The sequence below is a fragment of the Rhinolophus sinicus genome, chromosome 16 (genome assembly GCF_057876585.1).
Source record: "Rhinolophus sinicus isolate RSI-liver-muscle chromosome 16, RSI-T2T, whole genome shotgun sequence".
Taxonomy (NCBI): Eukaryota; Metazoa; Chordata; class Mammalia; order Chiroptera; family Rhinolophidae; genus Rhinolophus; species Rhinolophus sinicus.
Window position 1 is genome coordinate 135,088,975 of NC_142516.1, and position 13,856 is coordinate 135,102,830.

Consider the following 13,856-nt stretch of genomic DNA (forward strand, 5'->3'; position numbering starts at 1 on the left):
CCCCTCCACGAATCTCCTAAAAAGGGGAGGCGTCACCTTCTCTGTGAGCACCCACACACGCACACACACACGGCACCCGTACTCGAGTGGCATGAGATTGGAAGGCCCTCTACTTTCTCTGCTTTTAGAAGCAGTTTCGAAGTACAATGAGGACTTACTATGGGGCACTCTAAGGAAAATTAAGTTACACAGGATGCACTCACAGAGTCCTTGAGTTCATGGTGCTGAAGGTAGAGCTGGGTGGATGCTAAGTGACCAGGCACTGAGGTAAGTCACCAGTTCCTGACTCCCATCTTCCTACTTACTCCCCAGTGCCCTTGGCTCTTCTGGGCCTTTGTTGTCAGGCGAGCTTTGCTGAGACACAGACAGAGAGAGGAGTGGGTTTGAGCCAAAGCTTGGGTTCTTCCCTCATTGGTTCCCCCCCTTCTTAGGCTGAACCACCCCAATGTGGTGGCTGCCCGCGATGTCCCTGAGGGCATGCAGAACCTGGCTCCCAACGACTTGCCCCTGCTGGCCATGGAGTACTGCCAAGGAGGAGATCTCCGGAAGGTGAGGCTTCCTGGGGGCGGGGCCCCCTGCCTGGGTGAGAGCAGTGGGGCGACCTTTTACCGCTTCCATCATCAGGCAGTTCAGGGAGCCACAGTGGCTTCAGCGCGATTACCTTTCCTTCTCAAATTCCCCCTTCCGTGTCCAGCGTGGGGTGATGGATTTGGGGTGTGAACCACGACACTGAATCAGAAGGTCTTACGAGAAAATCAGGGAAGGGCTTGCTGTGCGTTCTGCACAGCGATTACTAAAATGACAAGGAAGCGATCACTAGGTCTGAGTCCGGGGAAAGACTGGACGCATTCCAAAACAAACTTTTCCTCCCTCGGCATGTCCGGGCCACTTCGGTCTTTCATGTCAGCGTCACCGTTGTCCTTATTAGGGGGGATTTTCTCCCACAGATGTGGCAGCATTGCCCTCAGGGTCAGAGAGTGGAGCAGGAACGGGGCTGGCTTAGTAATCAGGGCGCTGGGCTGGGGTTCCAGAGCTACCACTGACTCGCCTCTGGGCTGCACTTTCTTCCTTCTCACCATATTAACTTCCTTTTGCTAGAACATGCCCTTCAGAGTGGGTGATGGTAGCCCACCCTAGTTCAGGGACAGTGGTGTGTGTCCACCTCCCTGATATTCTCTAAAACAGCGTCACACAACTTGTTTTGACACATTGCCTCATTCGATTTTCAACAACCCTGTGACATTGGTAAAACAGGTGTGACTCTCATGTGAAGAGTAGATATCATGGCCCAGAGAGGTTAGGTGGATTACCCACCCTCACACAACTGCAGTGGCAAAGCTTGGGTCACAGCCTGTAGGGACCCAACTGCAGGCCACCTCTCCGTCTGTGAAACTGAATACTGCCATACAGCACGAGGTAAACTAAGAGCTCTGTCTTTGTGTTGAAAAAGAGGTTGCCCTGTCAGTGCACACCTCCTTCAGTTCTTCACCTTAGAAGCAGGCCCATGATACGGAGAGGGCGGACACCCAGGCATTTCTTCTGTCTTCACGTGGCACATAATGTGCTGTTCTCAGTACTCTGGCCCCTTCCGCCTTCTTTTTCACAAGGAAACTTTCGATGAGGGTTGATTCGCCCCAGTGGCTTTTTCCCACCATGGGTGGTGGGTGTATCCTGGCAGTGTCACAGCCGGATGTGGACACAGTCGCTGGCATGACTCCAGGCAGGGCACTGATAACCGATGAGAAATGGGGAACTTGACAAGGTTCGATTTTCCCCTTTATCTTCCTAACCTTTGCCAATCATCCAATTACTAACTGCAGTTATTTAAGGAGAGAAAGCCATGTTGTAGTAGAACAGATGGTTCTCAGAGGGCAGCGTGGGAGGTAGGTGGGATGTAACCAGATTACAGAGGGTTCAGGCTGGGCCGAGGACGTCAGACTTGATCGTGTGGGCAGCAAAGAGCCAGTCGGCCAGGGAAGAAGATACAAACTTCACATGATTGACCCCGTGTGGCTGCAGGATGACCTGGGGAGGCAGGAAGCAAGTGCAGCCTAAGGGGCGCCTGCCCATGGTGTCGCTGGGGCAGGGAGAGCTGGCCGGACGGTGCTGCTGCCCACCTCTCTCAGGTCCCCTTCGTTATCCAACTGACACAGCCTGTCCTTCCCACCTTAAAAAGTTCAAAATATATACCCTGAGCATGAGAGGCCAGCACGTGAGCAAATGTAAAAGCCAGAACTGCTTTGAAGAGTGGTCTGTGTGTGTGGCTCATTTGTGGATATAAATGTTAGTTAATGACGCTAAGCCTCAGTGGGGAAGCTTTTTTCTCCATTGTCTTTACTCAAGGCCAACCTCCAGCAGCTACTGAGCCCTCAGAGGGCGGGTTGAGAGGGGCAGGAGAGCAAAGGGATTAAGTGTGTGGTCTTGAGCCTTAGATACACATGGCTTCCTATTCCAGCTCGGCCCTGGAATGGCTGTGTGAGCAGACAAAGCGCTGACCGCCTCCAGCCTCAGGTTTCTCACGTACAAAATGGAAATGCCAGCAGACTCCTCAGTGGCCGTGGGGAGGATGCAATGAGGCAGCACAGGTAAAGCGGGTTTGCTGAGCTAATCCGCGCGCTGGTTAGCCCGCTGCCCAGCATGTGCTCCTTACGTACGCCCTCCTGTCACCATCAGCCCACTGGTGCGGCCCTGGCGGCAAGTGGTCAGAGGGTGGTTTTCAGTGAGTGCCGTCCACCCTGCCCTCTGCGGGGTGCTCAGGAGTAGTGGGCCAGTTGTGGTTGAGCTTATTAGACTCTGGCCTGTGTCCCTCAGAACTTCAGCACAGGCGAGACTGCAAATCCCTCGTGTTAGAATGACTCAGACACCCCAGTGATACGTAAGGGAGCATTTCCCGGGCTTTTCCGTGCTGCCGCCTCCTCCTCTGCCTCGGGCCAGTTCCTGCCAGTCCTACTGCCCGACTGCCTGTCGGCCCAGGTCCCCAAAGCCCCGGGCTGAGGTCAGCACGCGGATGACTTCAGCCGCTAAAAGACATTTGCACACTTACTGGTGGCTGATGACCGTCAGTCTGATGCTTCTTTTCATCTTCTTGACAGTACCTGAACCAGTTTGAAAACTGCTGTGGCCTGCGCGAAGGAGCCATCCTCACCTTGCTGAGTGACATTGGTAAATCCCAGCCCTGGAAGTCAGGCCAAGCCCTCCAGGGAGAGTGTGGTGCCCCTGTGAGTCTGTGTGCATCACAGGGAGAGATATTTCGGTCCTCTGGGCTTTACAGAGGGTGGGGTTGAGGGGACAGATGGAGTGGGGAGGTCAACAAGGGGCTAGTCAGGCAGGCGCTGAACTCAAATAGATTCCCCTTCCTTCCTGACTAAGTCGTGAAGTGAATTATGATGCATATAGAATAACAGATTTCCTTTCCCATTAAAAAGCTCCACTCCCTACTTTCCTGGAATGGCCAGCGATGGAGTAGGTTGTCACTGAATGGATTTCATCCCTTGGCAGCAAATTTTTCCACTTCCACATTGGCAGTTCTTTTGCCAAGTGCAGGCGTAGGAAAAACTGCCCTTGTTTAATCTGTTGGTACTATTGGTATCCTCAGATGAGGGTATCTGTGGCACTCTCTGAGAAGGCCCGGCTGGCTTCAGGGAGAGGGCGAGTGACCGCAGACTGCAGAGGTCAGAAGCAATCCTCTAGACTCTGGTGCCTGCTCTGAGAGGGAACTTGGAAGGCAAACGCCACAGTCAGCACATGGCTCCAGCCTCGGGAAACAGACGTTAGGAGTGAGAGAGGGGCTGCCCAGGCCTCCTAAAAATAAAATTAAATAAATAAATAAATAAATAAATAAATAAACCCAAAAAGCGTCCAAGGTTTTTGGTACAAGTTGACAGTTTAGAGTTATCCAGAATTTATCATTCAGTGTTGCCCTCAGATTTAGGGAGTGATACCATTTTCATCCCTTTCTCACTGCAGCCTTTTTAAAACTGTTTTTTTTTTCCTTGTTGTTTACTGAAACTTCTTTTTTTTTTGAAAAACGTCACACATATGTGATGAAAGAGTAGGACAGTGAAACCCACATACCCTTCACCTAGATTCACCAGTTATTACCAATTTGCCACATTTGTAAAGCTGTGTTCTCTAACGCTTGACCTGGAAGGATAGGTGGGCCTCAAGTCTCTTAAACACATCGCCTTGCTGGTGTGGGTCTGCCTCTTCCTTACTCTGTGCCACTTTTGATAGAAGGTGGGCAAGAAGGAAATGAAGGGAGGAAAGTCAAGCAATATTTAAGGTTAGGATCAAAGCAATCTGACAGAAAATTCCATCTCCTCTATATCCTGTGTCTTTGTCCTTTGGATGGACTTCACAGTGAGGGCAAGTTGACGTTGCACCAATTTTATATGACTTGAGTGGGCTGCCATCTCTGGCCAGACTGCTTCCTTCATGCATTGGTCCATGTGGGTCTGCTGAAGGGTCCTGTGTGTCCACCTAGAGGGTGTAATCCAGACGTCAAGAATCCCACCTGTTTTCTCGAGGTGGCCAGGTGACTCAGTTGGTTAGAGCGCAAGCTCTGAACAACAGGGTTGCTTGTTCAGTTCCCACGTGGGCCAGTGGGCTACGCCCTCCACAACTAGATTGAAGGACAATGACTTGGAGCTGATGGGCCCTGGAAAGGCACACTGCTCCCCAATATTCCCCAATTTAAAAACAAAAAAAATCCCACCTGTTTTCTCGATACCTTGCCACATGGCTTGTCCATTCACATTTTGCTTAGACATTCACTTGATTGTGTCTTTTTCACAGTGGCCATATCATTAATTTATTCTCTGTCAAGTTAGTTTGAAGGCAGGTTACTAGGTCTGGAAATATTCTTTTGCCCTTCATTGGCAACTTTTATTTTGTTTCTCCCTGGTTAGAGCGTCAAGTCATTTTTTAAAATGTTATTCTCTCAAATATTTTTGTTTCATTATTTGTACATTGAGCAAATAGTTAAGAAAGTCTTTAAATTAACTGGCTCAGGTACACATAACTGTTTACTTCCTCATATAACTTTTTACTTCCTCAAGTGGTTCTTGAGTGATATTAATAGAGCCGCTACTGGTTGCATATTCTCTGGTCTGGGCACATTGTGTCTCTACTTACCATCGACTTGTGCGGTAGCTGTCGTATTATCTACATAAGTTGTATATGTGTGTTTGAGTTATGTGTAAATCAGAATAACAAAGACAGGGAAACTCCCAAGGGCTTATGTCGTTCAGTTCTCCTAGAGGTGGATAAATATTAAAATTCTTTAGGTCACTGATTCCCCATCTTTCCTCTCTGTGACCCCAAGTTGAAATAATAAGGCCTTAAAGTACTAGTACACTAGAAGTAAATTCTTGAAGGTGGGGACTTTAGTCATTGCTATATATCTTCAGCATCTGGAACAGTAGTACTTTATATAGCAGCTTCTCTATAAATATTTGTCAAATAAATGAAATACATCCCCAAGGAAATCAAAGTAAGGACCTATTTAAAAAAAAACAAAAACAAAAACAGGTGTCCACATATAGTTAACATTCTCAGGCCAAATACCAGCTCTTCCACTTATTGGCAGTGTGACCTTAGGCATGTTACTTAAGTTTTAAGAACATCGGTTTTATTAGCTCTAAAATGGGACCATTACTCACCTTATTAGAATTGTTACGAGGATAAAGTGAGATGATATGCCCAAAGCTCCCGGTACAGTGCTCTGCTATTGGCAGAATGTGCCATCAGCAAACATTAGTTCCTTTCTCATTTCCTTCCCTTTCTGGATTTGGATTTATGTATCATCCCGCTTGTAAAACCTCCGTCACCCTTATTTGGGTGTTGACCTGAGGTTGGGATCCCGTGAGCCAGGCAGGTGGTTGTCTTATGAGACTCCCCTTCCTGGAAATGGGTACCCCTCCTCAGCCCCATTCCTATCTCAGCCACCTTTTGGATGCAGTCACATCCCCTCACTTTGTGGTCGCCGTAGAGGTGACTGATAAGCTTGTGTTTTATTTTCATTCCCATTTCTGATTTGTGTGTAAGACTCATCAGATTTATTTCTTGTGCAAGGATTTTGTCACCAAGCCAGATTTCAAAAGCTTTTCTTGGAGCTCATCTCACATAACTCTTTTGTATTCTGAAACATTTCCTGAGCATATTTTGTTCCAGTTTGTTCCAAGTGCTGGCCCCACATTCCCTTTGGTTGCCACAGCCATTCTCTGCCAGGTTGACTTCAGATAAGCGGCAGAGCCACACCCTTGGCCGCTGGATCCAGATTCATTGCCTTCTCTTCTGTCTTATACCTGTTTACCCCTAACCTCTTCTGTGCCACTAACCTCCCAGAGATGCCCACTCAGAGCGGTACCAAGATAATAGACACAGGTAGGATTTTTCCAGTGAACCTTAAGTTGTCTAAGAAGATACCGCAGTGTACATATGAGGAAATAAGCAGATGACTGGTGAGCACACGGGTGAGCCCTATTTCCTATGCCAGTACAGGCCTGTTAGATCATTGCTCTTATGCTGGTAAGAGATCCGGGGATAGGTGCAGAGGCAGCTGAAAATCATTTGTCTTCCACCTAATGTGATCCTAAAATAGCTCCAGGAAGTTGTATCTAAGTGGACTCTATTGAAATAGTCTTGCTCATTATTCATTGGAAAACACTGGCGTGTGTTTCCTCCTGTTAGCTGAGGAGCAGACTCCTGGGCCCTCAAGATTGAGGTACAGATTGCTGCACTCTGGAGTCCCACGTCTCTGCTGTCCCAGGGGTGGGGACCTGCCCAGGCCAGCTGGGTGGACCAGTTGGGCATTTGCCACAGCCTTATTGGATCATGTGTCTGAGTCGATCATCCTTGATTGTCCAGGTGGCCAGTTTACTGTGGTGACTGCCCATGCTGTCCCCGAATAGAGCAGAGAGGGTTTCAAAGAGATCACAGGGCTTTCGGGAAGAGACCTCCGTTCTAGGAATCAGAAAATTGGGCTCTCTATTTAGTGTTTATCTAATTGTGGGTTTATAACAAAAGAGAATTGCCTGATCTCAGAAATTCGGATCATTGGTATATAAATTATGTTGGAAAGCATAAACCTGATTAATGAATATAATAATAATGAAAGAGACAACAACTGGCTTTCAGTCCTGGCTCCTCTTTTCCCAGCTCTGTCACCCTGGGCAAGGACCTTTTTGGTCCATGTATCTTTTTGTTTCTTCTTTACAGAAAACTGGTAACTTTCTGAGCCTATGTGTCCTCAACTTTAAAATGAGGGATTTGGGCTAAGTGACCTTAGAGAAGGTCCCTTCTGACTCTGAATATTGCATTGTCATTATCAGGTAGCCGACTTTCAGAATGGTTGCCCCAGGATGTCTCTGATGTCCACTCCACTGTCCCGTCCTGACTGCTTTCCACAGTTTCTCTCGCCTCTCCTTTAATGCATCATCTTGTTGCCCAGAACTTTGCTTGATGCATTCTTTTTATTCCTGTTCCATCCTAGTCATCCCTCTCTGCACCTGGACTGACCACCCACTGCTTTCCAATCTTCTGTCTGCCAGGCCATTCTCATGACGTCTCTATCAGCTGTATCTCTAAAACCTGTATATTCAGCCCTCATCTCCATCCTCAACTCCATATCCACATCCATATAATATTTCTCCCAAAGTCACTTCCAAATTGAAATCCTGCTGCCAAATTTAAAGACTGCTTCTTTAAATCTTCCTGATATCCTCTTTCTTATGTCACAAGCCCCATCTTTCTGCCAGTTACCCGGACATGACCTCAGTTTGGAATCTCATTTCTTAAAAATCTGCCCCTCTTCCTGCTCCACACCCTCCCATTTAAAACGTCTTCAGATTCTTCCAGCTTTCCTTCGTGTTGTATATCCCATTTTCCCTTTCTGTTCCCACTATCTCCACTAATTCAGTGTCATAGCAAATTACTGTAATAACGTCATACCTCACCTTCTTATCCCCATTTTACTAATTTGTCTTTCATTGGAAAGGACGCTTTCATCATAATCCATAATCCATCATTAGATCCAGGCCGAACCTCTTCAGAACCTTGCATTTCTCCTGATCCACTGTAGCCAACTTCGCATGTACACTTTTATACCTTCCTGCTAGCCTTTGCATATGCTCCTCCTTTTGAAATGCTGCTCCTGCACCTCCCCCAAAACCCTAAGCCTTCTTATTTTGGGGGCTTACATAGCTTTAGACTTGTCCCCTCCATGAGGTCTGCCCTGACCCGTCACTCGCTGTGGTTCTCCCTCTCATGGGGTTCTTTACCCCTCGTTGCCTCCTCCACTCACTGGGTACTTGGCATCTCTGCTCTTGTGACACGGTCTCTCTGCCTGAGCCTGACAATGAGGACTGATTTCTGGGCTTGGGGCCCATTGACCAGATTTTGTATGGTACGTGAAGAAAACGCTTTAGTTCCCTGGCACATTTTCCACAATACCTAGCAAATAGAAGACACTTTATAAGTGCTAATGAAATGAATGAGAGATTGATTTTGCACTTGGCATTCTTAGCACGTGGTGTGACTGCCTTACTACCTTGCTGGTTAGTCATAGGGACTATTTCAGCCGAGAAACCTTAAGCTGGACTAAATCTCTCTCCACATGTCCACACTTGACCTTTCAATCTGTTTTCTTCGGAAAGTCCAGTGACACCAAAATGACTGGCACATAGTAGGCACACAATCAATTTTTATTGAATGACCAAACATCCTGTTGCCCTTCTTACTCATTGGTGACTTAAATTACCAGTTGGTAACTGTCTTTTCTTTCTCTTCTAATCTCTGTGTCAGCTTTTTGGTCCATTTATCTTTCCATTTCTTCTTTATGGAATGTATCTCAAAATAAAAATGTTGTTATGGGAGTTTAGCAATCTCTTTGAATTTGGAGTATAATAAGTAGCAATTCATGGATATAACCCTTATTAAACTGCTTTTTTACAAGGAAGTCTAGCTGGTCCTATCTGCTTCCTAATTTGTAGTTTTTGATATGAAAAAATATACAGGAGCTGTGATTTGGGATTCTGGTTCATCGGTAAGAACTCCAGGAGTGTCGCATTCTTCAGTTATGTATTTGTGTCTGCCTCATGAGCCCCGGGAAAGCTGGGCTTGGTGCCTGGCTGCTGTTCCTGACCAGGGTAATAGGAGGCTGTCTTTTTCCTGTGGCAGGTCCTTAACCTGGGCCTCTCTGTGCGGTATCTGCCCCAGGGCGTGCCACTGTGTCGTTTAAAGGCTCACACAGAGTAGGTGCTTCTTAAAATACTTTTCTGTAATTGGAGTGTGAGAAATTAACCTTCAGGCTTTATGCTTTGTGGTGTGTGCGGGTTTTTTTTATACATGTGTATTATCACTATTGCTGGGGCTTTAGATTTTTTATAAATGTTCAGATGCAAAAGTTTTTCTTAATCTCAAATTCTCATTTTCCATCCAGTTTAAATCAAATTAGGTTCTCTTAGCTTGAGATAATTTTGATTCATTTCATGATGCTTTTCAGGTACCATTTTGTAAAATGTAGCCGAGTCAGACCGAAGTAAGGTTTTAAAATTCTAATTCTGTAAGGAGAGCTATTTAAGAAGTCTTACCTATCAGAGAGTTTTGACTGTTCCACTCAGTCCAAGAAACTGTACATAATACATGTAAGATTCTTTAATTTCAGACTTTATTAAGTTGACAAGAGTATTTGAGAATAAATGACTGCCCCAAAATGAGGATTAAAAGTTTGTTGTATATAGTTGCTAAAGCATAAAAATAGACAACTATTAGTAGTAATTAGTGGATTAGTTACTAAATTGCTCTCCCATCTCACTAAAGAGTTGGTGACAACTCTTACTCAGCATGACGAAGGGAATAGTGCTTCAGTCTAAGCTGAGCACTCTTCTTCCTCACTGAGGGGCTGCTTGGGGCATCTCGCCTGCTCTTGCTCCAAGGGATTTGCATGGAGATGTTCACGTCTAGCTTCAGAGGCCTTGTCTCGGGCTGGGCGTGTATGCTCGCTCAAAATGCAGTGAGCCTCCACTTTCATACATTCTGCTTCTGAACAGACTAACCCACACTTTTATGTATTATACCCTGACATTCTTGTCATAGATCCAGACAGGCTCTTTGTGAGTCAGTCAATAAACCTTCCGAGTTACTGCATGGTTGTGCACCTTCCCTGGCAGCTACTAGTTCAGGTTCAACAGCAGTACGTACCATCGCTATGTGCAAGGTTGTGTTTGGGCAGTTATTTCAGTGTTTTGTTATACTTTGATTCTTTGGTAAAAATGAGTAAAACAAAAATTGAAAGTGCTGGTAAGAAGGATTGGTCTTTAAAAGTTAGTGCAGTGGAGAACAAGATGGAGTGGAATTTTTTAGGCATTGAAAGCAGCAAGTCTTCCACACCATTTGGACAGTCAGTGGACCTAAGCCAGTCTACTGTATTCAGTTATGAAATAAATGAAAAATAAGGAACAAGTATAAAATGTTGTACCCATATGGTCAAAGGCTGGGTTTCAAAGGGCAGATGTAATTAGAGGCTTTGTCATATAATGTAATGTTCTGAGCCGGAACTGCCCTCATCAGATGTTAGTTGTTTAGCTGTCTCAGTTTGACTTTCATATGTGTTTTCAGGAAACGTTCAGCATGAAAGTCTTCGTTTAGCGTGTGTGATCACTTGATTCCTGTGGAAGGCCTTTGTTCTTCTGCTCTGCAGAGCAGGCAGGAACGGCTGCCCTGGTCAGGGGGCTGCGCACCTTCCTGGCTTGCCCACATTCTAAGTCTGGCTTGATGAGTTTATCTACCATTATTAAACTTCTCTTAGTGTTGTTATTGCATTTGCTTTCAACCATTTTTTTAATAACAAAAACCAGATCACGCCATTAACTTGGCAGTGCGTCATTGACGTCTCTCTGAGGCATATTATCTATATCTGGGTGATATTATCTATAAAGCTAAACGATTTTAAAACAGTTGCCTGTTATGATGTGAATCTACCATAATTTGTTCAACCATTCCCTGCTTGATGACTCTCAGTTTGTTTCTGGCTATTTCACTCAAAGCTATGCCATAAGCATCCTTATTTGTATGTTTTGATGCTTTTGATTTTACAAACTAGACTACCAGAGGTGGAAATAATGGGTCAAGCAATATGTATGTTTTAAAACTTAATAGATTATTGCCGTATTTCTTTCCCAAAAAGGCACAGCAATTTTTACTCCTTCCAGTCATGTAGGGAAGGGCTTTTTATTTCCCATCTAAAATTCTTGCCGGTTGAAGAAGTGAAAAAAGGTATTTCACTGTGCTTTGAGTTGCACTTTTATGACTACTTGTGACCTTGAGCAGCTTTCTGCAGAATTGTTTGCCATTTGCATTTCTTCTGTAAATTGCCCTTTTTCTCCCAGGTTGCTTTCTTATTGATTTATAAGAGCTTTTTTGTCTATTAGGTATATTTACTCTTTGGCATATGTGTTGCAGATATTTTTTTCTCAGCCCTTTTGTCTTTTGACTTTGTAAATAGTATCTTTTGCCAAAAACTTTGAGAACCTTCTGTGTTATTTTTATCGCTTTTCTTTATGCCATATAGTTTTCTTCACCTACCACTATTTTTTTTTTTTGCTAAATTTATCCCTTCGTATTTTAGAGTTTTTGTTGCTGATGTGAATGGGATCTTTATAGCTGACATAGAGAAAAGCTTTTGGTTTGTATATCCTTGTTTTAGTTCTAAATAACTTACTAAGTTCTTTCCAGGTTTTAGAATGTTGAGTTTTCTGGGTATATAGTCATCTCCAAATAAAGATAATTTTATCTTCAAATAAAGATAATTTTATTCTGTATTTCTTTTTTTTGTAATACAGTTAGCTAGGACTTCTGTTAAAGTCATCAAACCTCTCTTACAAGAAAAAATCACATCCTGCTTAGAGTCAGCTGTAGATGGATCCCCACCCCAACCGCCACCCCCACTCTCACCCCTGTTGCTCTGTGGCATGACCCTCCTGTGTAACGTCATCATATTTCCTCTTCACAGCAGAAGTTGTGGGTATCAAATGACTTCAAAGCCAGTCTTGTGCAGACTCCTTCCTTCCCATCTAGATTCTGAGCTCTTTATAGTTAGGGATCATGTTGCTTATTTTATGCCCCTCACAGAACCGAGCAGAGATTTAGCACATGATAAATACATGCTGAACTGTCAGGTGTGTTCAGTGGGCTCCGATTCTCTTCTTTAATTCTCCCCACTTTTTTTTTTTATTGGGGAATATTGAGTAATAGTGTGTTTCTCCAGGGCCCTTCAGCTCCAAGTTGTTGTCCTTTAATCTAGTTGTGGAGGGCACAGCTCAGCTCCAAGTCCAGTTGGCTGTTTTCAATCTTTAGTTGCAGGGGGCGCAGCCCACCATCCGATGTGGGAATCGAACCGGCAACCCCGTTGTTCAGAGCTTGTGCTCTAACCAACTGAGCCATCCGGCCTCCCCTTCCCACTTCTTCCCTGAGGCGAGTTCTTATGTAATTGGACTCTAGACCAGATAACCAAAGTGCTCTTTGCACAGAGGGCCCTTCTCTCTTACCCATCTGTAGAATTCAGATTTTTAAACCTCTACACTGGAGAAGTTTCTCTTCTCAAACTTGATCAGCATCAGCATGACCTGGAGAGCTTGTTAAAATACAAACTGCAGGGTCACCCCTGACGTTTCTGATACAGCAGGTCTGGGCTGGGACCCGAGAACATGGCATTTCTCACAAGTTTGGATGCTGCTGGTCCAGACAATGCCACATGAGGACAACTGCTTTAGACTGTGGTTGGTGACCTCATAGATTCCAGGCTACAAGTTCTTTGCATGAAAAAGCCTGATTCTCATGGTGATCCAAGTTCTCGCACAGTCAGATCCCCTTCCCCTATTTGCTCAGGCCTTGTCCCTCCACCATAAGGCTGTGCTGAAAGTCAGAGTATGTCTCGGGGACACACAACATTCATCTTTCACAGCAGAGGCGATTTTGAAATGAAAAGCATTGTTTGGGCATAATGAAAACTCGCTCCCCTTTCCACCCTCAGCCTCTGCACTTAGATACCTCCATGAAAACAGAATCATCCATCGGGATCTAAAGCCAGAAAACATCGTTCTGCAGCAAGGAGAGCAAAGAGTGAGTGACCCCCTGGGACTTGGAAAGTCCTGGGATTGCCTCAGGGAAGCTGCTCTGGTGGATAAGGAACTAGCTCTGCATGTTTGTTTATATTTGCAGTTTGCTTGCGTTTGTATTTGCTTTGATTCTCTGGGAATGTTTTTTTGATTTCAAACAAAATCCAGCAGAAAGTTCTTGCTTGGAGATTGAGGCAAGTTTGAATGAATCACATTGTTAATTGCCCAAGATGCAGGAATCTGATAAGGAAAATAATGTTTGTCTTCCCACCTTCCCCCCCCCCACCCCCCCGCCCCCCACCAACCTTTGGGACTAGCACTTCTTGGAAATAGACTTTTTGTTTTCCTTTGTTTGAGAGCGTCCACTTTTGATGCTAACAGGGAAACGAGTGCTAAGTTTGTTCTAGATATGGCTGAGAAGAGGTGTTTGGCGCTGGCACCTGTGCGTGGAGCCTGGCCCAGCCTGCAGTTTCCCCAGAGCTCTCAGTGACCCTTTTCAGTGGCTCTCCTACACAGGTGTGGCGGTAACCTCCCCATGGGGCTTGGCGTTGTGTTCTTTCACAGCCTTGTTTTTTCAGCTGGGGTGATAAGCCAGGGCTCAGCTGAGCGGAGTGTAGTAACTCAACTCATGGGTCACTGAGTCTGTCCGAGACTGCTTCTGTCAGCATTCTCGGCTGGCCCAGGACCACCACAGAGCTCACCTTTGTTCCCGTTCACACGTTCTCACCATTGCTTCTAAGA

The 13,856-nt window shown here is 45.4% G+C and overlaps 1 protein-coding gene across 2 annotated transcripts in view; it reads left to right on the top strand.

Moving 5' to 3' along the window:
• Positions 1 to 13,856, top strand: part of IKBKB (inhibitor of nuclear factor kappa B kinase subunit beta) — a 48,297-nt gene that overhangs the window by 11,689 nt on the left and 22,752 nt on the right. For both annotated transcript variants that reach the window (XM_019742104.3, XM_019742103.3), the window contains exons 4-6: positions 432 to 549; positions 3,093 to 3,162; positions 13,031 to 13,119. In XM_019742104.3, coding sequence (XP_019597663.3) covers positions 432 to 549; positions 3,093 to 3,162; positions 13,031 to 13,119 — 277 coding nt within the window. The remainder of the gene's footprint in view (positions 1 to 431; positions 550 to 3,092; positions 3,163 to 13,030; positions 13,120 to 13,856) is intronic.